The sequence below is a fragment of the Photinus pyralis genome, unplaced genomic scaffold, assembly GCF_008802855.1.
Source record: "Photinus pyralis isolate 1611_PpyrPB1 unplaced genomic scaffold, Ppyr1.3 Ppyr1.4_LG4, whole genome shotgun sequence".
In the NCBI taxonomy this organism is placed as follows: Eukaryota; Metazoa; Arthropoda; class Insecta; order Coleoptera; family Lampyridae; genus Photinus; species Photinus pyralis.
The window spans coordinates 45,113,485-45,133,936 of NW_022170511.1; the positions used below are offsets into that span (position 1 = coordinate 45,113,485).

At 37.0% G+C, this 20,452-nt stretch overlaps 2 protein-coding genes and 1 long non-coding RNA gene across 5 annotated transcripts; 2 read left to right on the top strand and 1 right to left on the bottom strand.

Moving 5' to 3' along the window:
- Positions 1–1,576: 1,576 nt before the first annotated feature.
- Positions 1,577–9,011, top strand: LOC116168797 (cholecystokinin receptor-like). The gene is made up of 4 exons (XM_031484786.1): positions 1,577–1,775; positions 3,926–4,123; positions 5,521–5,697; positions 8,383–9,011. The coding sequence occupies exons 1-4, from the start codon at positions 1,625–1,627 to the stop codon at positions 8,934–8,936; spliced, it is 1,080 nt and encodes a 359-aa protein (XP_031340646.1). The 5' UTR covers positions 1,577–1,624; the 3' UTR covers positions 8,937–9,011.
- A 4,581-nt stretch (positions 9,012–13,592) lies between these two features.
- Positions 13,593–14,606, bottom strand: LOC116168939. Of its 2 annotated transcripts, XR_004144880.1 has the most exons (3): positions 14,120–14,606; positions 13,820–14,061; positions 13,593–13,765 (listed from the first exon to the last, which is right to left on the bottom strand). It is a non-coding gene; the product is annotated as an uncharacterized LOC116168939 (long non-coding RNA). The 2 variants fall into 2 exon arrangements; XR_004144881.1 differs by lacking the exon at positions 13,593–13,765 and having other exon boundaries at positions 13,775–14,061.
- Positions 14,607–14,636: 30 nt separating this feature from the next.
- On the top strand, positions 14,637–16,294 carry LOC116168938 (DNA-directed RNA polymerase III subunit RPC3). Of its 2 annotated transcripts, none has more exons than XM_031484950.1 (3): positions 14,637–14,825; positions 14,870–16,078; positions 16,125–16,294. In XM_031484950.1, the coding sequence occupies exons 1-3, from the start codon at positions 14,682–14,684 to the stop codon at positions 16,257–16,259; spliced, it is 1,488 nt and encodes a 495-aa protein (XP_031340810.1). In that variant the 5' UTR covers positions 14,637–14,681; the 3' UTR covers positions 16,260–16,294. The 2 variants fall into 2 exon arrangements, with proteins under 2 accessions (XP_031340810.1, XP_031340811.1); XM_031484951.1 differs by having other exon boundaries at positions 14,696–14,825; positions 14,877–16,078.
- The last annotated feature ends 4,158 nt before the right edge of the window (positions 16,295–20,452 follow it).

Here is a 20,452-nt window from a genome sequence, read left to right on the forward strand (position 1 = left end):
ACATTTTTGAAAAAATAGACTACTAATATTCGTTATGTGCTGTGCCCGGAGATCTCAGCAATTACAATAACTAGAGACTTTAAATGTTCACTAAAAACTTTCTGCTATAGTGCAGTGATGTGCAAGCTCTAGTCTATTTTGAGTTAGATTACTAGTGAGATCGATAATTTTAAATTTTGCTAATAAAGTACTGATTTGTATTATCAAAAATCCACTTTCATCATATCCGTATGCTGATTTGCAACTGTTTTGCTACTCTTCCAACGGTCGAGATTTTTTCCAGTGTACCTACTTTACATTTCTGTTGTTCAGAGTTGTATCATTTTGCAGCTTTTCGGCTTTTAGTCACTTTCATTTATTCTCTGCTTGGGATACGTTAATTAAAAAATTAAAAAGCTTTAAACTGCTTCTGTACTTTATTCATCTCCATATTTCATTAAACAGATATAATAAAAAAAATATCAAATTTTTTTCCGAATTTGATCCCTTATATTATAGTTATTGGCCATTTCCTGGTCTCATAATGCTTAGTAGGCCGATAAATTATGCTGCGGTTGGCGAAATACCGCAATTTAAATCGGCAAAGGAATCAACTATACCCCTCATCGATTCAGATTTCACATTTTAAAAATGTTTTTTTTGCTATTGATTACAGTTTATAGATAGACCGTAAAAACTGAATTTTTGTGCAAGCGTGAAATCGAATTTCGCGGCCGCTAGCCCTATAGCAATATCGTATAAGTAAAATTGGACTATTTTGTGTAAAATTTATTAATGGAAAGCCATGGCAACACTATTACGTACGCTTTCCCATGGCAGGCCACAATTGACAGAAGGAATTTAAAAATCAAATTGAAAATTTGAAACATTGTTTATTTTTATTATTGCGCTTGCACAATAGTATATTGAAAGACAAGTGTTACAATGTGACCTATTGTAATACGACTATCTTGTGGCACGAGTGGTGACGCGAAGCGTAGCCACGAGTGTTCGCAAGATAGGAGTATTACAATAAAGCATTGTAAACACGCGTTTTTCTTACAATTTTTTCTATTTCTGTGCTTTAATTTACCTCTAGTGGCAGATCATTATAATTACTACTGGTGGGATAAAACCGCTTTTTTGTTTATTTACAAGGGTCAAAAGTAATCAATATTGTAGTTTTTACGGTTAACGTCGTCTAACGCGTAACATTTCCAAAGTCTTTAATTGTGAACATTGCAATTACACAACAAAGAATAGGAAACATGTACTTCATTCTTCGACACATTCCACTTTGAATAGCTTTCTATCACTGACATTAGTGTAATTACGGTACAATTAAGCGTTCGCTTAAAATGTCTTAATTAAAAAAATGTTGTGTACACCGCGGTTGCGAAATGTGTTTGGTGTATCGAGAGAAGTTTTTGCCTCGGCTTACAGTTCGGTCAAAACTTATTCTCTCGATACACCAAATAATAATTTCGCAGCCTTGGTATACAAATAACTATTATGGCCACTTTAAACTGTACTACCTTACTAGCTATTGGAAAATATGCCTATTGAATTCTTTTCTTACTCAGTCAGTGACTGAATGAAGGAGTAATAGATTACGTTTTCCTTGTTACAGGTGCAGAACAAACGGATGAGGACCATCACGAATCTTTTCCTTTTGAATTTGGCGGTTTCGGATTTGCTACTTGGCGTATTGTGTATGCCGTTTACTCTTGTTGGAGCGCTCTTGCGAGATTTCATCTTTGGCGAATTTATGTGCAAACTCTTGCCATATTTGCAAGGTTAGTAGAATATGTTTATTTATGTACAGTACATGTATGTGAGCATACATTGAGTTCAAATAGTCTTTGCAAACACAAACGAAATTCCACATAACAACTCAGTTTGTATCAATCAGAAGGTATAAGTAGTTTTACTCACGCAAATCTGATGACCATCGGGTAAATATTTCTTTATTTAAATTGTTTTTTCCCTCCGTAGTTATTCAACGAAAATGTCCTAGACACGAATTAGTTAACCTTGCAACTTATTATCCCACGTGAAAATCCATTTCAAAATCACCACTGCAGTCACAATCACGTGCGGTTTCCCAAGAAATAAATAGTCATATATTATATTTATTATCTGCAACTGTTCTTTACTGCTAAAAACCGAAAAAGAAATTTGATGCATTTTTTAAAAAGTAGCATAGTTTTCGACGCCATAGGAACAAGAAAATTTGTACGTCAAAAATTTTGCTTTTAATTATAATTTCTCTTTGCTATATCATGAGTAAGTCTGAAACTCTGCCATCAGACGTAGAAGAAGCCGCAACAAATGTGGATTTGGCATTTTTGCCAGAACAATCGCGAATTAAATATGAACAAGCTTATGCACGATTATGCAAGTGGTGCGAAGAGAAAAAATTAATTAATTATTTATTTATTCATTTATTTAATTTTATCTCCAACCGCTTAAGCCTTCAAATCTTTGGGCGTATTATTCGATGATACAATACCAACTGTATCTCTGAAGAAAAATTTAGACATCAGTAAACACATTCAACTTGTCACATTTCTCAACGTAATATTCCTAGTGCATAAAAATAGCCGATTAAATTTTGACGTCTTCGTCAAATGGTTTGCTTATAGGTACGTCGAGTCAATTTGCCACGTAATAAAGTCCCGAGTGCGTATGTATCAAATTTCATTTAAATCTCTCCATAAATAAGAAAGTCGGTACTGCGCATGCTCAAAACCAAATTTTGAAACTGGCCTTAAAATTTGCTTTTATTCCAAGCGGCTATGTATCAAATTCCATACCTTCTTAAATAAAAAAGTCGAGATGCGAAAAGGGCACTGTGAATGTTGATCGATTAGGCTCAATTTTTAGAATTGCGTTTTATATGGTTAAAGCTATACGCATATTGAATATCAAGCAATTCGGTTCATAACTCACGGAGCTGTCAAAAGGACCTTCTTTATTTTTTGGGCTACATCGCCAATTCACGAACTCCGATCTAGAAATTTGATAAAGAATCCATCGACTAAATTTTATCGTAATCGGTCCATTCGTTATCGAGATATCGTGCTAACGGACGGACAGACGGACAGCCACCGCAAAATTATAAACTCGCTAGGAGCTCGTTAATAATGAATATGCAATGGCGATTCTCGCGTAGTCACATGACACACGTACAGACCTAGAAGAAACCAAAAGAAAATTAGAACAGCTATGACTAAACACTGAATGCACCATCCAAAATCTGCAATAGAACCGAATCACTTTACCACCATCACAAGGAGGATTAGGAATAATAAACTTACGTAAGCTGTGTGAAACCTTTGAATATAATATTCAAAGGTGAAACTCAAATAAACAACTTAAGAGAATACTTTTACAAAAAAAGCAAGGAACATAATATGTTTAAAACAATATGCAAATTGGATGACGAAATAATACAGTTATATGTAGGTACTAAAAATAAAATAAAGCAAAATTACTAGCTTGCAATAATGGGGCACCATAAGAACAAAACACGCCTTAATTTATAGCCTCAAGACAACAAGGTACTTGCGGCGCCAAGGTCACAACCTTGAACGACAAAAACGGTCACTTCAGAGCTACTAAATCGGGAAATTCCCTTTTATCAAGGTCATTTCTTTTCCATTGGGGAAATCCCAGGACACGGCCATATTACCATAAAATAGGGCCATCGCCAAGCTGATGAAAACGAGATAGTTATGATGCATCAAAATATGCTCTGAAAAGATTTGCTATAAAGAAACGAAGCGTTTGCTCATTTCAAATGAGATTAGCTGTTGTGCTACGCTGCGTAGGACAAACGGTTAGAATCTGTTTTTCCGCATTACCAAATTAGGAAACGCGTGCTATTTTTTTAAATCAATAAAAAAAGTATTTATTTCTTACGCTGCCTATTGGCTTGTTTCAGCTTGCTCCGTGTCAGTTGGAGTGTGGACATTGGTGGCCATATCCGTCGAACGCTACTACGCCATTTGCCATCCATTACGATCACTTCGTTGGCAAACCGTCAACCATGCGTATAAAACGATCTGCACGATATGGTCCGGAAGCTTTATATGCATGTCACCGATTGCAATGCTGAGTAAGCTTCAACCTACCAATCAAGGTAGGTGTCATCATTCTACAGAAAAGGAAACTCAACTTCGTTTTGGGCAAAGATCATACTACACGATCTCTGTTTTGAAAAACAAACAGCACCCTCAGGTTTAAACCACATGCTTTTAGTCCCTTGGTTATACTACCTACCTTTAGGCCCGGTTGCATTACACCCTAGGGCCCCATTCACATGCGGATATGTACGGCGGATCTGTACGGCGGACAGATCCGCCTTGAGCTACACACAGGCGAATATGTCTGTACACAGATCACGGACAAATCTTAATAGACGAGCAGGCGGCGTTCTCTCACTATTTCAGTTCTGTAGTGCTAGCCCCTGGGTTGTGTGGTTTTGAGTGCTGTGGTAATTGCTATGGATCATAAGAAGAAACTGACAAAATTACAGGATATATGGTTTTATTTGAAGATAGGAAACAGAAGACACTGTGGTCAAAACAGTGATCGAAAAAGTACTCTTCATATGACTTTACTTAGAGAATTGGAAACGCCTCATAATTTGCACAATTTTTTGGCAGAATATGCTCGGAAATGGCATAAAATTATTTCATTAGTAGTTAGGTGTACTTGGTTGGTGGAGTAAGGCACTACAATCTTTACCAGTATTTAAATTGTTCCCCAAAAATGCACATTTTGTTCTGGAATGTTAATATCACCGTAGTCTTCAAATTTCACTTTTAAAATATCACCAAAAACCAAAAGGTAACTGATCGGATTGTATTCGACTAATAGTCGGTCACCATTAGTGCGGTGTTGTTCCGCAATTTTGTTTGTAAAGTTACCCAAAAGATCATTCAAATCTTTAGCACAGTTTGCGCCTGCATTATATTCAAAAGTAATTTAAACAAAATATTTTTTTAATGACTGTTTAATTGGAGTAGGATTAATCGCATTTCCATTTTGATTTCTTAAATTTCCAAACATATTTTCAAGAAATTCCTATTTTGTGATTCTATGTCCGGCAAACAAATCCGTGAAACGACTACACACGTGCGGATTTGTCGGGCTCGCTGTCCGTGCTCGTCGTCCTGATCGACGGATGGCGAGCAAGATATATACGCCGAACACGCGGATACACACATACGAATTGATACGGATCTGTCCCGCGTACATGTCCGCCGTACAGATCCGCCGTACATATCCGCATGTGAATGGGGCCTTTAATGCCCGCGTCCTAATGTCTGGTGGCCTAATTTCCGGTCACCCTTACGTCGGCAAATTCCGGCTCAGTAACTGCTAATCCAATTCAACAGAACGTGTCACATCAAATATCCGAAAAAGGTCGCACAAAACGTGCGGAATGAGCACACGTTATTATTTTATTAACTTATTGTAGTAATTATATCTTCCAAAAAAATTCCTAAATAAATATAATTTCTTATGTTTAAGGTCATCACAAGTGTCGAGAAAACTGGCCATCACTCGAATTCGAGCAAGTATATAATATACTTCTTGATATAGTACTCCTAGTTATTCCTCTTCTTGTTCTTGCTCTTACCTACTCTTTGATTACAAGGACCCTTTGGAAGGGTATAAGACGAGAAAAGTGTTTCAAACATCATGAAGGTGAGTAGTTTATACTTTTAAACCAAACGAACCGTGGTCCGTGTACCTTATACATATGTCATCTGAAATTGTACGCTCTTTTATTCTGTGTTTACCAATCGAACATACCCAGAACGTGATTTTACTGTTTGCTAGTCTTCTTTTGGGTGTCAAAACTTTCTACTACGATTCTTAGACAAAGAAACTTTTTTCACTAACTACTTAAAGGGAATTAATTTATGATACCATAAGCACAGTTGTGAAAAATAGGTACCTAATGAATGAAAAATATTCAGTCAATTGGAAATGTTATTGCGAGATGTAGGTAACAAAAAACTTTTGTAAACTTTCTTTGGAGGTATTTAGAACTTGCTTCCATAATACTTACAGCAGTACAAAAGTTGAAATAAACAAGTGCTACTTCGACTGGTACCTATATAAATATTCAAGACATTCCTGAGTAAGTGGAAGACAACAAATTGGATTATTGGAATCATTTCACCATATAAAACACGTAGCCAATTTGAAAGTACAGGCGAGGGTTTCGAATAAAATGGAAATGGAGCTGCATCGTTATTTTATGAAATTCAAAATTAACGCTCCTATTGAAACACGACAAACGTACACAATTAGATCAAAACTGTGATATATTACACTTAATTGAATGGTGCGTCTATAATTTGAGGTTCCTAAATGTAAATAGCAATTTCTATTCGCGCGAGATGTTCAGCGATAAGCAAACTTAGTAGACAGTAAGCGGGTAAGCTTTACTTGACTAAGATTAATTGAATCTTATCAATGACTTCGTTATGTTGTATTCTCCTAATTTACCCGCCTGGTCGTATTTGCGTGTGTTTAAGGGAGAGGAATTTGGCGATGCGACCACGAAATTGCATTACCTATCTAATTGATCTCTTGCCAAATGTTAATAGATACCTACTTTTAAATACCTGCAATGGAAGCAGCCTCTAATTTGTCTTCAACCTGCACCAGTATTCTATACTTATTATATGCATTGGTATATGTAATGTAGTTCTCAAAAAAAAAAAAAATTTAATAAACATTTGTGGTTCCTTTTATATCCTAAGAAATATGCATTGGCTTTTCCAACCCCCACCTTCAGGAGTAAACTTTTTAATAGAGATGTTAAGCCTATGTGATAATTATACCGGGTGGTGCACTGTAAGTAGGAACATAGGGATTTAACATGGGAAATTAGTTTTATGCAATAGCAGCCTCCTGTACATTTTACAGAAAAAACTGTAGAGTTTAAAGTTGTTCAGAATTAAATTAATCAAATTACCCTTATAAATTCATGTGTGAAGTGTGATGCATGATGCATGGCAAGTAAAATAATGACCCTGTGAGTGTGACTCTATAATCGTTACCTTAAAATCTTCAATACGTAGATAGCTACAATTGATGTCGAATATGGGTATCATTACTGAATTCCGAACCGGCCGCTAAGGAATACAAATTATTTACATTATTCGATTCTTCTATAATAACAACATAATTTCTAGAAGTGTAGTAGCTGCTGAAAGCATCTACATCGCAAATGAGTTATGACGTTTTCAAATTTGGCGTTTGGTTGGAACAATCCCGACACTTCAAGTTTTGACATAGGGAGAGTGTTAGTAGTAACTCTGTAGTGACTCTGTACAGCCCCGTTCATGACTATCAGCTAACAGAAGTATTAAACTTCGTAATTTGTTTCTGTAATTTGCTTTAAAACTAATTCCATATTACTAATTTTTTTCTTCAAAAACTTCACAAAATTTTCGTTTCTTTAAACGTTGCATAAATATTTCGCGCTGTCATAATTTGTGTATATGTGAATGATAAGTACCTAATACCACAGATAAAATTTTATCTGTGCTAATACTTATCATTGTATATACACCTTATACAATGGTAATATTTTATTATTAGTATGGTCGGTGTTTCTTGTGAGAACTCAAGTCTAGCCTGGTTAACTAATCGCATGGATTAAAATCAAGTAACGATTAGTGTTTGTCTGTATGTCGCGTCGTTCGTATATATAATAATAATAATAATAATAACACTAAGGAAATATAGGAATAGTATGTAATCCATACTTACCAAAATTGATGGCCACAACAGCTTTGTGTCACAATTTTTTGCATTCAAATTATATTTCAGCGCTAATAAAACCTCGATCCGTCGCACAAAAACGTGCTTAAGTAGTTCGACGCGTCAAGTACTATCAAACTTGTTTAGATCTGCTTTACTGCTGATTTGGATGTGACCAATGTGTTTAAATATGCCCAATTTGGCATTCTAGTGCTTTCAAAAGTACCGGAAAAATAAATAATATTTTAACACTTGGTCGGTAAAATCATTCAATGGTAAAATTAATAAGTTGCAAAAACGGATTGGCGCTGGTCATTGCTACTGCAAGTGCGGTTAGGTTTCTTGCGATCGAAAAAATTTAAAATGCCTATTTAACGCTTAGTTCACTATGAAATCTGTAAAATAAGAAACCCACATAAGGTACTTAGCAGTACTTAGCGTCTTAGCAGAAATATTAGGTGTTAGAACGTCAACAATCTATAACCCCAGAAGCAGCATTCATATAAGCCTTGGATGAAAAAAATGGTCGCAGATATAAGCGCTAATCCGTTATTGAAATTAATTCATTTTATGGACTATATTTTGAAATCGAAGGTACTAATTTTTCCCCAGTTTCAGGCAAGGAAGTCACCCAATTCTATTTAAACCGAAGCCGCTCGGCAATCAGTAAATGGGAATACTGTATTCAGGAGCCGTCGGAGGGACGTAAACTTCGCTACAGCTCCGCACAGGACCTTTCCAATTCGAGTAGGTATCGGAAACCCGGGAAAGGCCTGCGACGTACGAATGCCGAGAAAAGTCTGATTAATAAGAAGCGTGTAATCAAGATGCTTTTCGCTGTCGTTCTCGAATTTTTCATATGTTGGACGCCTTTGTACGTAGTGAATACAATTGCCCTTTTTCAACCGTCAATCATTTACAGCAGTATTGGCTACACGGGCGTAAGCTTCTTTCAGTTGTTAGCCTATACTTCGAGTTGCTGTAATCCAATCACTTACTGTTTCATGAACTGCGGTTTTAGAAAGTCTTTTTTAAATTTATTTCAGTGCATGAAAAAATTTCAAGAGAATGGTGGGTTTGTGCTTGGACACACTAGTGAATTTAATTTAGACGTGAAAAGTGCAAGTAAAAATAGTACAGAACACGCTCTCTCGCCGCTGTTGTGAGTTTACATTTTTATGCAGACAATGTAGGAAGTTGTTGTTCCTGTTTCGCTGTCATTGTTGGTAAATGTATTGCATGTGGATTAAAACAAAAATGTGTGTTTACCTATTTAAAGATATTTTATTACAAGGTATAGGAATCACATGGGTGCAAAAATCGGACAGTTTCAATTAGTCTGTCTAATGGGAGTGTAACAGGTCGCATAGGGATTTTTTTTAATGTTTCCCGTTGAAATACGCAAAACTGTAAGTGTCTATGACACCAGTCTATATTTTCGAAAGCAGAGACAGTGCTTACAGAAAGGTTACATCTTTTTATATACGCATTGATACCATAATTTACACCCCATAAGAAATGTTAAATTCCTAGTGATTAAAGCGAGCTTTTGGTAGCAAAAATCAAAATGAACGATTCCGATGAAAATGTGAGTATTTCATCCGACGTTGAAGCGGCTGCAGAAGAAGCTAGTTCGTATTTACTTCTTCCGAACTCACGTCCAGCATACGAGGCAGCATATGCACGCTTTGAGGTGTGGATTACGCAGCGACAATTGAGTAGCATTAGCGAGAAGGTACCTATTAACACAGATTTAAATATACTATAAATGTTTGAGAAGTCTGATCGAAAAAGTACGAATTGTTTTGGATTCTACGCAAGAAAATTAATAAGAATAAGTGTTTTCCTGAGGAATTTTGGTGTAGTCGATTTTTGGTAAAAAAAAAGGAAGGTTATACTATGCCTTTTTTTGAGGCCCGAAAAAAAAATTGTCTCAGATGGACCCGGAAAAAATTTTTCTTATAGAACGTGGCCTGTAGAATCCATAATTTCAAACAGTTCCAAGATTGGGCTACTAGTTCAAAAGTTACGGCCCTTTGAATTTTCTTTCGAAATTGGTTTCTATTCTATAACTTTTGATTGAGAAGTCTGAATAAATGGCAGTTCAAAATATACGGAGTCTTGCAAGATCTGTAGAGCAATTGTAGTTTAAAGGTCCGGTTTTTGAATAGATAATTTAAATACAACATAAAGTCACTAGATATATTTAGTGACTTTCATACAAGTACTAGTGCGCCATCTCCTTGGCAATCGATACACTTTCTATCAATTATAGTTTTAGAAGTCTAGTTGAGATGTCGCCACGTACGCACCTTCTTTTAAAATTTTATTTGAATTTATGGGATTAATAGCAACGTTGCACTTATTATTCCTTAAATGCAGTGCCGTTTTTAAGTTTTTCGGGGCCCTGGGCCATTCGTGCGTGGAGGCCCTCCTTACCCTCAATAAAAACGGCAGATGGGGGAGATTCAAGCAAATTCCTAATTTGAATATGAGCACTCGATATTTGTGTAGCCTGGTTTGTAGGCAACACATCATGCTCAATGAACAGAAAACATTTATTTTTGCAATTCGTAACTTCTTATGCATAGGAGTTTATTTAAAGTTCTTGGAAGAACAATTTCAATAACAGGTACATTAAACTGAACCGTTTTACAACAACTTTCACACGAAGATCGCACAAACAACACATTTTTTCGTGATTGCAAACTGCGTAACACTTTTGCCTTATTTCGCTGCCAATTTCACTACCGTTTCTATAACCGTAGTTCTATCAAATAAACTCTAGGCTCAATTCTTTAAAGAATAGCCTCGCACCATCGCCAGCTGCTGCAATTATGTTTTTGTTCCGATTTTAACCTTGAGAAGTTGAATTGCATTAGAATGGGTTTTCTCCAAGTTCTCCACGGTGTCCTCCTGTTTTGGTTATAAAGCATTTCCCTTTTCAATTTGTGTTGCCTGAATTCAATGCTAACCTTTCTCATCCATCGAGAACTACATGTCTTCGATAGCACGACCCAGAGCGAACAGTATCATATTCCGCAAAGGTTGAGTCTGTCGCTTTCCTGTCACTCCCAGTAGCCAGTTCCCTAATTTAAACCTGTAAGCGAGAAAGGAATGATAACAAAGTTTAATTTTTGACTATAAAATAAACAAACATTCATTATGCATTTGAGGTTAAAACTTCAAATATCTATGGTTTTTTAACATAGATATATAAATACATAGATACAGCCATACCCCAACATAGTTCAAAAGGACGTACCATCTATTACCATCACTTTCGGCACATTAATTACGTATAGCGCTATCCTTTATAGAGGTACCCTGAGCATGGAAGACAAGATTCGCATTATTTATTATAGCTGTCAATCAAATTGTTAGCACAAATCACACAGAAAATTATCAGATTTGAGATTTTACAACATAAATAAACCGCCTTTTTATTTATTTAAATCGCATAGCAGCAAGAAATGTTACATTTAAAATGGAAGATGTTACTTAGAAAGCTGGAAAATGACGAATTTGAAAAAATTACAGCTGACAAATGGAAGAAAGTGTGTGAACATGTGGAAAGTGATTAATTTAAAAGAGAAGTTATATTGGTTGATGTTTCTGAACTTTATAATAAGTGTTAATAATGACAGTGATGATTCGGATTTGTCAATTTCATCTGACGATGATTCGGATTGTGAAGTTTTATAAACGTAATGAATGTTCACTAAATGAGTATTATCACCAATTGGATATCATTGCTATAAGATGTTGTATTTATTTTAAATAAATGTACACGTGTAGCTTACTTACTACAATTAGCACTATAATTTCAAAAAGAAACCCCACCGATTGGACATATGCCGAAAGGTAGGCAAGACGCGTAGCGACCAAAATTTGATATTGCACGCACACACAGTCTATAAATCTCGTTTTCCTAAGAATATTGCACGGATCCTTCTTTGTGATCATGATACAAACGCACTGCATCAACATTATATAGGCCAAAATGATAATTGGAAACGAATTCACTTCCTGTCGCAACTTAATCTCCGTAACCATTACGCCTACAACCATGCAATTAAAATTAAATTGTTGAACATAAACTTTACTTACTTACGGTTTTTTTTGATATTCTGCAAGCCAGCAATGAATTCACTGCAGCACATCATGCCAAACAAGGTAAACATAGTCCCAAATTTGAATGGCGTAGCTCTATGTAATAAAACTATTTCAGGAATAACAATTATGGACGCGTCTATCATTATGGCAAGCACTAATGTTTATTCGTATTCAATTGATAACGCAATAATTACATAATATTTAGTGAAAAAACCGCCCATCATGTTTAGGGCGAATATTTTTAGTTAGATTTGATTTCGCGCGATCGTGAAATGTGTCAACTGTCACATGACTTATGGGACGCGCTAAGTTTGTTTTAAGCGTCCGATTCGCGTACGACATAGTGGTTAATGCAATAAAAAGAGATAGAACATGTTTCTTCTTGGTTAGAAAGTAATGGAGAGATGTACAAATTTCTTTGATATGTTTTTTAAAAACCGAGGTACGTTTGTTAAGGATGGCTGTATCTAGGTATTTATATATCTATGTTTTTTAAACTAGAGCTTTGACATCTAACGTTAGTTTCATAAAGTACCTTACAAAATTAGTGTGGCGACATCTTTGAGGTGTAAGTTCCAACTAAAATAATGGTGGTAATAAAGTGTCCTGCATTTAGCGATAAAATGTTAGTCCCCAATAATAAAGACAGATGTCAGCACAATGTATTCTGCTTTGATTATATTTTCCAAGGTAAAAGAGAATTAGCAATATAAAGTAATAATTGCGATTAGAAATGCAATTCTATTTCACATGTCGATCTGAGACAATTTTTTTTTCGGGGCAAAAAAAAGGGCAGTGTATAACCTTCCTTTTTTCCCAAAAATCGACTGCACCAACATTTCTCGGGAAAACACTTTTTCTTATTAATTTTGGTGCGTAGAATCCAAAACAATTCGTATTTTTCTTATAGAACGTGGCCTGTAGAATCCATAATTTCAAACAGTTCCAAGATTGGGCTACTAGTTCAAAAGTTACAGCCCTTTGAATTTTATTTTATTATATTTATTTAAGACCCTGGGGAAATCTCGATGAACTAAAAAGCGACGGTGGCGCCAATTAAGACCCTGGGAAAATCTCCACGAACTAACAAGCGACGGTGTCGCCATTTAAGACCCTGGTGAAATCTCAATTAACTAAAAAGCGACGGTGGCGCCATTTAAGACCCTGGGGAAATCTCGATGAACTAACAAGCGACGGTGGCGTCATTTAAGACCCTGGGGAAGTCTCGGTGAACTAAAAAGCGACGGTGGCGCCATTTAAGACTCTGGGGAAAACTCGATGAACTAACAAGCGACGGTGGCGCCATAAGACCGTGGGGAAATCTCGATGAACTAAAAAGCGACGGTGGCGCCATTTAAGACCCTGGGGAAATCTCGATGAACTAAAAAGCGACGGTGGCGCCATTTAAGATCCTGGGGAAATCTCGATAAACTAAAAAGCGACGGTGGCGCCATTTAAGATCCTGGGGAAATCTCGATGAACTAACAAGCGACGGTGGCGCCACTTAAAACCCTAGGGAAATCTCGGATGAACTAAAAAGGGACGGTGGCGCCGTTTAAGATTTCAATTTGAAATTGCCAATTCACTGTAACTAAGGTGCCCTTTTTATTATTGTGTAGTTTATTATTATTTAATGTTTAAAATATTAGTAAGCAATAAAAAGTTTACATATTTATCAAATTTATTGTTCTTGAAACCCATTAACTTCTTCTTAAAAAATCAAATAAACGGTTTTTCATGCATTCTAGAAATTAGTAATAAGCACCTTCTTTGGAAGAACCTTTGAGTTAGAAACAGGGAAGCATCTCGAGAGACTGAACGTAAGGCTTTCTATCACTTCATTGGAGCGACCCAATACTCAGCCTTCTCTTTACAGAAACTATGGAAGCACAAGTACAAATAAAACTTTATTGTAAAATATGCAGCTATTCACCTAATAGGTACACAATTTAAGGTCGATTCACATTATCTGTAAAGTCAGATTATATCCCACGGTTTTGGTAATCTTTCTCTCGTCCACGGCTCTCTTGACTATTCCGGCTCAGACAATTTCAAATTGGAATCTTGGAGCACGTTAGAAACTTTGCGACCTTACTGCCGTTGTGTTCGTGTTTGCAATCGGACATAAACTCTGTCGGACTGCTTGCAAGGCTTCTTTGTACGAAGAACTGAAACCTACAAGTAGCAAACATTAAATTGAATGCAGGGACGTGACCGTGTGACGTTCACGTACGCCAACGACTTGGTGCATGGTCTTATACAGCCTGGTTGTGATGGCCCATTCCTTCGTGCTAGCGGTGAATGTCGGGTCCGTTGATGTAATGCACGAACAATGAAGTTATGTGACGGCCTGTTTGTGTCGGTTGTCATCTACAATCGGGCTGTTTTATTGGAGGCGGTAGGAAAGCAAATTTGTATATTTATGCCAGTAGTAGCGGTCCAGTTTTATCACCGTAGTAGCCGTCCGGTTTATGAGCGATTGGTAGGTATTTGAAATGTCTTGTGTTACGATTTGTGAACATGGGACTTATACTGTCCTTTTCGGATTTTATACTGCCGCAGCGAAACATGGCTCTTGGTATAACAACGTCAAAAGTCTGTGAGTTACGATTTATGAATATGTTTATTCATTATAACAGCCTGTGATAAAAACAATAACCTAACCTACATTTTAATTAATAACATTGCAACTTTGACGTTTCTTTCGCATGCGCAGATTGTACGAAGTTTAGGCCTTTTATCTCACATTTTGTTCTAACCTCACAAAACTTTGTGCTTTGTGGGTAACCTACAAAATGTCTCTTCAACACAGAAATGTAATCAATTTAATTTTATTAGAAAGATTTGGGAAAGTTATAGCAGATGTAGGAGACATAATTTTTCAAAATCCGAGTTCTCTCTACAATATAGTTAAATCAGCTGATATACGTATCAGTAAAGTAAGAGTCCAGTTCAAAGGAGCTGTAATTCGTTGAGATTGTAGGTAAAAGAAGCTTTATCCGTATTGATTAAGTATAATTTGGTTACGTTTAAACTAAATGTGGACTCCTCAGCTGCAATCTATATGTTGAACCTTAAAAATGTACTTCTAATGCTCCGCTTCCCCAAATTTATCAATCTGATCAAGACCAAATTTGATGAAACGTATGAAGTCTTGGTGGAAGAGATCTTACTCAAAGGATGTGTAACAGCCTCTGAACTAATTATCAAAGTTGCGAAACGCCTACAAGAGCAAAAAACCGTTAACATTCTGCTTCAAGAACTTAAAGATAATTTCAACTCCTTGGTAACGGCAAAATACGTAACAAGACTATCAACGCAAGTAACAAAGGCGGAAGAGTTGTATTTACTGCCAAACCTCGATTTAAAACAAATATTGACGGTACTAAATGGAGAAAACGAAACTCTCTCCGATGCAGGGATATATTGGACAATAAACTCGGACCGTTTTCACCAAGATTTGCGAGATCAATTAATTGTAAACTCTGTGTCGAACAAATTTGATGACAATATGGGTGAACTAATTAGATTGTTGCTTCAACAAATGTATGTTAGAACCGATCCTTGGGTTTCGTCATCGAATCCTATACCAATTTTAGAAGTGAAAGACATTGTTAAAAAGCGCAACACCCACCCACAACTGGCCACATTCTTTGAACAATATGTCAATATATTGGAACAAGATGCAACCGGAATAATACGAAAGGTGGGCGAAGCGAGTGGTGGCTCGTTTCAAGTGGAAATCAAGCACATATTCACACAATTAACATGGGAAGCAGTGGAGGAGATCGTTAATGAAAAATTCGATTCAAAAGCATCAAGAATATTTCGACTGGTAAAGTTGAGGCATTACATCGAACCTGAGCAGATCCAGAATTTGGTGATGATACCGGCAAAAGAAGTAAAGAGGATTTTGTATATGCTATTGGAAGAAAATTTTTTGGTTGTTAATGAACTAAAGAGGTCAGCCACCAGTTTGGGACCAAGTAAGTCATTCACACTATTCCACATTCGTTTAAGTCAGGTCGTTAGAACAATGTTGGAGTTGTGTTATAAAACACTGTATAATATAATGACTAGAAGATGTCATGAAAAATATTTAAATAAACGATTAATTGATAAAAAACATAGAGTGGATACGATCACCCATGGGATGAGAGTACAAGGAATATCAGGTGACTCTGTCTTAGATGTATGTTAGGTTTCAGACTAGGATGTGATCTAATACTCATTTGTAGATTGAAGAAATGATTACTCCTCCAGAAAATGAGATATTGGAACGGATAGGCAAAATGATGAAGAAGTTGAGCTTAACAGAATTGGAAATCGATGAAACATTGTTTTTGTTGGAAATGTATCTAAAGTATGAGTGAAGTTTGTTTATAAATAGATTTCTTCCTCATCCATGCATTTTGTGGAAAGCATTCATGTTAGTAAAGCTTTTTTTTGTTTTATCCACAACTAATATATAATGTGAGTATTATACCATTGAATGATTATACTTATGGTTTGTTCGGTATAATGCCATCCATTATTCCCTTAGGGATTAATAGCCTTCTTGTACTCCAATCACAAAATTTCCTTAAATGTAATATCATCCATGGAAACATTCCTCGAGAATAATAGCTATCATGATTGACTCGTGATATAATCTACTATTTTACATCCAAGTACAGTTGGTTTTGGTTTTAAACATATTTTTTAATGGGGAAAAAAGAAAGATGTTGAAAACAAACCCGTATTTGAATGGATTTTTCAAGCTTCCATGTGGCAGATTCTACGCATTCTGAACGAGGACGGAACGTTTACATGAATGATCTCGCGATTGTCATAACATTTGAGTAAAGGTTTCCTTAGCAATGCAGTTCGTATTGTCGCGAGAAGTACAACAACCTATCTGCAGTTTAAAACTTCAAATTTGTATAAATCGATACGACTCCTACATTTCGTTTTCCCCGTCACAGAAAAAAAATGTGTATTATACACGGCAAAAATCTTAGATCATACATATTAACATATGATCTAAGGGAAAAATGTTAGATTTTAGGTCTCGGTTTTTTGTCTTTGTCTTGAGGACAAAACCATCACATAAGGGGAATTAAAAATGTGCTCACTCGCGACCGATGAAAGCTCATTGTCCCCACATAGAATCAGTATAATTCGAGTAGGAATTGACTAATCCAAAAAATCTTTTGTCGTTCTGGTCTGGTGACTGTGCTACACCATATAAGAAAGAAACCACATCGATAAAGCTTAAACTGGAGGACTAGTAGTAAATGGACAAAGTGCGGACAATAGCGACACTGCTATAAACATTGACAAATTGAACTAGGGAGCGTTACGCAGTCGAGCTAAAATTGTGGAAACGTTATATCACAGTCAAGTTATATCAACTGGTCCCCAAGATCGTGCGATTTAAACCTATTGAAGTTCTTAATTTGGGATTATTTGAATGATATTGTGGTCGATATCTAATTGCCATCAACCAAACAAACAAATGAAATAAAACATTTCCAAATAGGACGTGTGACGAATTCCCTTATTGAAAATTTTCAGACTTTGAATGTGCACATCTAATTTTGTTAGTCTCCCACTCAGACAAAATGCAATAGCACTCCTAGAATTACCCAACCAGTCTATCGCTACTTCGAGTTTCAGTTTGTCTGTCCCTAATTCGTTACAGATTTGGGAGATCGGTATGTACAAGTATTAAATACCCGCTTTAGTGTAAATGGTTTATTGCTCTTTTAACTAATTATGCAAAATTCACGTTAGTTTGACAACACTAACAACTGTTTACTAATGTATCTATGATTCAGCTACTCAATACACAACACTCCTCCCCTTCTAGTAGACACCACGAAATCTCGAAAACGACTGGGCATTCCGGCGTTCCTTTGTGGTCTTTGCATACCGGTTGTTACTGTCATATTTTCTTTTGTATCTCCTAATGCTGTCTCTACTGGTTCCTCCTCCTGAAGTCTGTTGTCATCAGTACGTAGATTGTCCGTTATGATTTCATCGGTCTCTGATGGTCCATTCATAACGTTTCTACGTAGATGGTCTACATGTCGCTTCTGTGTTTTTCCAATTTCATCCACCGTTTCGTAAGTCACTGGACCCAACTGCCTCACTATCTTCTCAGGTTGCCATCTTGAACCTTCCCCTCCACCGAATTTTCGGGCCATCACAGATGCTGACTGTTCAAACACTCTGGTACTTTTAGATCCAGCTTCCATCATCTTCTCCTGCGTTTCTCGCACTTTTTTTTGTAAAACTAGGCCGAAGCAGGTCAAGACAAGTGCGTATTTTTCTTTTGAACATTAATTCAGACGGTGATGCTCCTGTTGTGGTTGTAGGCGTAATATGTTGGGTTATCAAAAATCGAGCGATTTTTACTTCCCAATCTCCCGTACTCAGTTTCTTTAAAGTTCTTTTGGTTTCTTGTACCATTCTTTCCGCTTGGCCATTTGACGCTGGGTGGTATGGTGAAACTCGAGTATGTCGGATTCCATTCTTCTTAGCCCAACATTCGAACTCTTCTGACGTAAACGAACTTCCATTGTCACTTACAATTACCTCTGGAATTCCATGAGTTGCGAAAATTCCACGTAATGCTTGAATGGTGCATTTAGATGATGTAGACGGAACTCTTTTTACCTCTAACCATTTACTATAAGAGTCAACAATAATTAAAAATTGTTGTCCACAAAATGGTCCTGCGTGGTCTATATGTATTCGACTCCAAGGAATCTCACTCCATTCCCATGGGTGTATAGCTGCTTTAGCAGGCATCTTCATTTGTAATTGGCACTCTTGGCATTGTCTTACAGCACTTTCAATGGCTTGATCTATTGACGGCCACCAAACATAGGATCTTGCCAGTGCCTTCATTCTTACTACTCCTATGTGTGCCCCATGAAGAACTCTCAGCACTCGTTCCTGGATTTTCGGCGGAATCACTACTCTCGTACCCCATAGTATGCAATTCTTGTAAATTGATAACTCATTCTTTCTAACCTTGAAAGGACGTACTTCATCTTCCGCTAATCCCTCTTCCAACTTATTCGGCCAGCCCAATTGTATAAACTCCCGGATCCTGCTAAGAACTGGATCTCTTCCTGTTAATTCTGCAACTTTCTCGTCGTTTAAAGGTATTTCGGGCATATTCTCCATCATGAGTACTTCGCCAATATGTTCTACACCGCCGAGATCAACTTCTGTAGACAATGGTATGCGGCTCAGAGCATCCGCGTGACTTATGTCTTTACCTGGCCTATGTATTAGCGAATAATTATAATTACTAAGAAATAATGCCCAGCGCACTAATCTCGGAGATGACATCTGTGGAACCTGAATGTTCTCGCTCAATATTCCTAGAAGCGGCTTGTGGTCCGTAATGATGTCAAATTTCCGTCCATAGCAATAATTATGAAACTTTTTAACTCCCGCAATTATTGCCAGAGCTTCCTTGTCCAATTGGCTGTACCTGCGCTCTGTCTGGTTTAATGTTTTTGAATGAAACGCGATGGGAGCTTCCCTACCATCTTCTTCCACATGACTCAGTACTACTCCAATTGCCCAAGGAGAAGCATCGCACGAAAGTCTTAAAGTTTTCTTTGGGTCATAGTGAACCAGCAATTGTTCCGACGAGAGCAACTCCTTGACCTTTTCAAATGCTTGTTGGTGTCTTCTTGTCCACTTCCACGGAACGTTCTTGTCCAGAAGTCGATGCAAGCATTCAGCAACATTCGCTTTATTTTTTAGGAATCCGTGATAGAAATTTAACAATCCCAGAAATGATTGTAATTCCCGTTTGCAAGATGGTATAGGCGCATTTTTAATATCTTGAACTTTGTCAACCGTAGGACGTACTCCCTTTGCGTTGATGAAAAATCCCAAAAATTCAATGCCCGTAGTCCTAAAAACACATTTAGATTTCTTTAGTTTCAGTCCATCTTCTGCAAATCGGCGTAAAATTTCTTCGATCCTTTCACACAGTTCCTCATCGTTTTCCGCGGCAACCAAAATGTCATCGAAGTATGGAAAACATCCCGGAATTTCTGCCAAACGATTGTTAATGAAACGTTGAAAGATCTGCGGTGCCACCTTGATTCCGAAACAGAGTCTGTGGACCGTATAGGTACCTCTCTGAGTGATTATGGTCTGTAACTTTGCTGAATCCTCATCCACCTTTAATTGTTGATATGCCTGAGCCATATCCAATTTTGCGAATACCTTAGCTCCATTCAACGCAGTTAAGATTTCTTGAGTAGACGTCATCGGGTATGGATCATCCTGAAGAGCCCGATTAAGTGTACATTTATAGTCGGCACAAATCCTAATAGTTCCATCTCCCTTTACTACCGGCACTATTGGTGTCGTCCATGTAGGGTTATCACACGGTTTCAAAATCCCCTGTCCTATTAGTCTTTCAATTTCCGCATCAATTTTGGGCCGTAGTGCAAAAGCCACATTACGCGCCTTTAAACGAATGGGTCGTATTGAAGGATCTACTTGGAGATTTACCGGTAGCCCTCGAAAAGTACCGAGACTGTTATTGAAC

What these genes read in the sequence shown, in the direction of transcription:
- LOC116168797 (XM_031484786.1), top strand. Translation starts at nt 1,625, where the DNA reads ATGAGGACCATCACGAATCTTTTCCTTTTGAATTTGGCGGTTTCGGAT. An exon ending in GCTTCAACCTACCAATCAAG is followed by an intron (nt 4,124 to 5,520) that starts GTAGGTGTCATC and finishes CTTATGTTTAAG; the next exon opens with GTCATCACAAGTGTCGAGAA. An exon ending in GTGTTTCAAACATCATGAAG is followed by an intron (nt 5,698 to 8,382) that starts GTGAGTAGTTTA and finishes ATTTTTCCCCAG; the next exon opens with TTTCAGGCAAGGAAGTCACC.
- LOC116168938 (XM_031484950.1), top strand. Translation starts at nt 14,682, where the DNA reads ATGTCTCTTCAACACAGAAATGTAATCAATTTAATTTTATTAGAAAGA. An exon ending in CTGATATACGTATCAGTAAA is followed by an intron (nt 14,826 to 14,869) that starts GTAAGAGTCCAG and finishes TTGAGATTGTAG; the next exon opens with GTAAAAGAAGCTTTATCCGT. An exon ending in CAGGTGACTCTGTCTTAGAT is followed by an intron (nt 16,079 to 16,124) that starts GTATGTTAGGTT and finishes ACTCATTTGTAG; the next exon opens with ATTGAAGAAATGATTACTCC.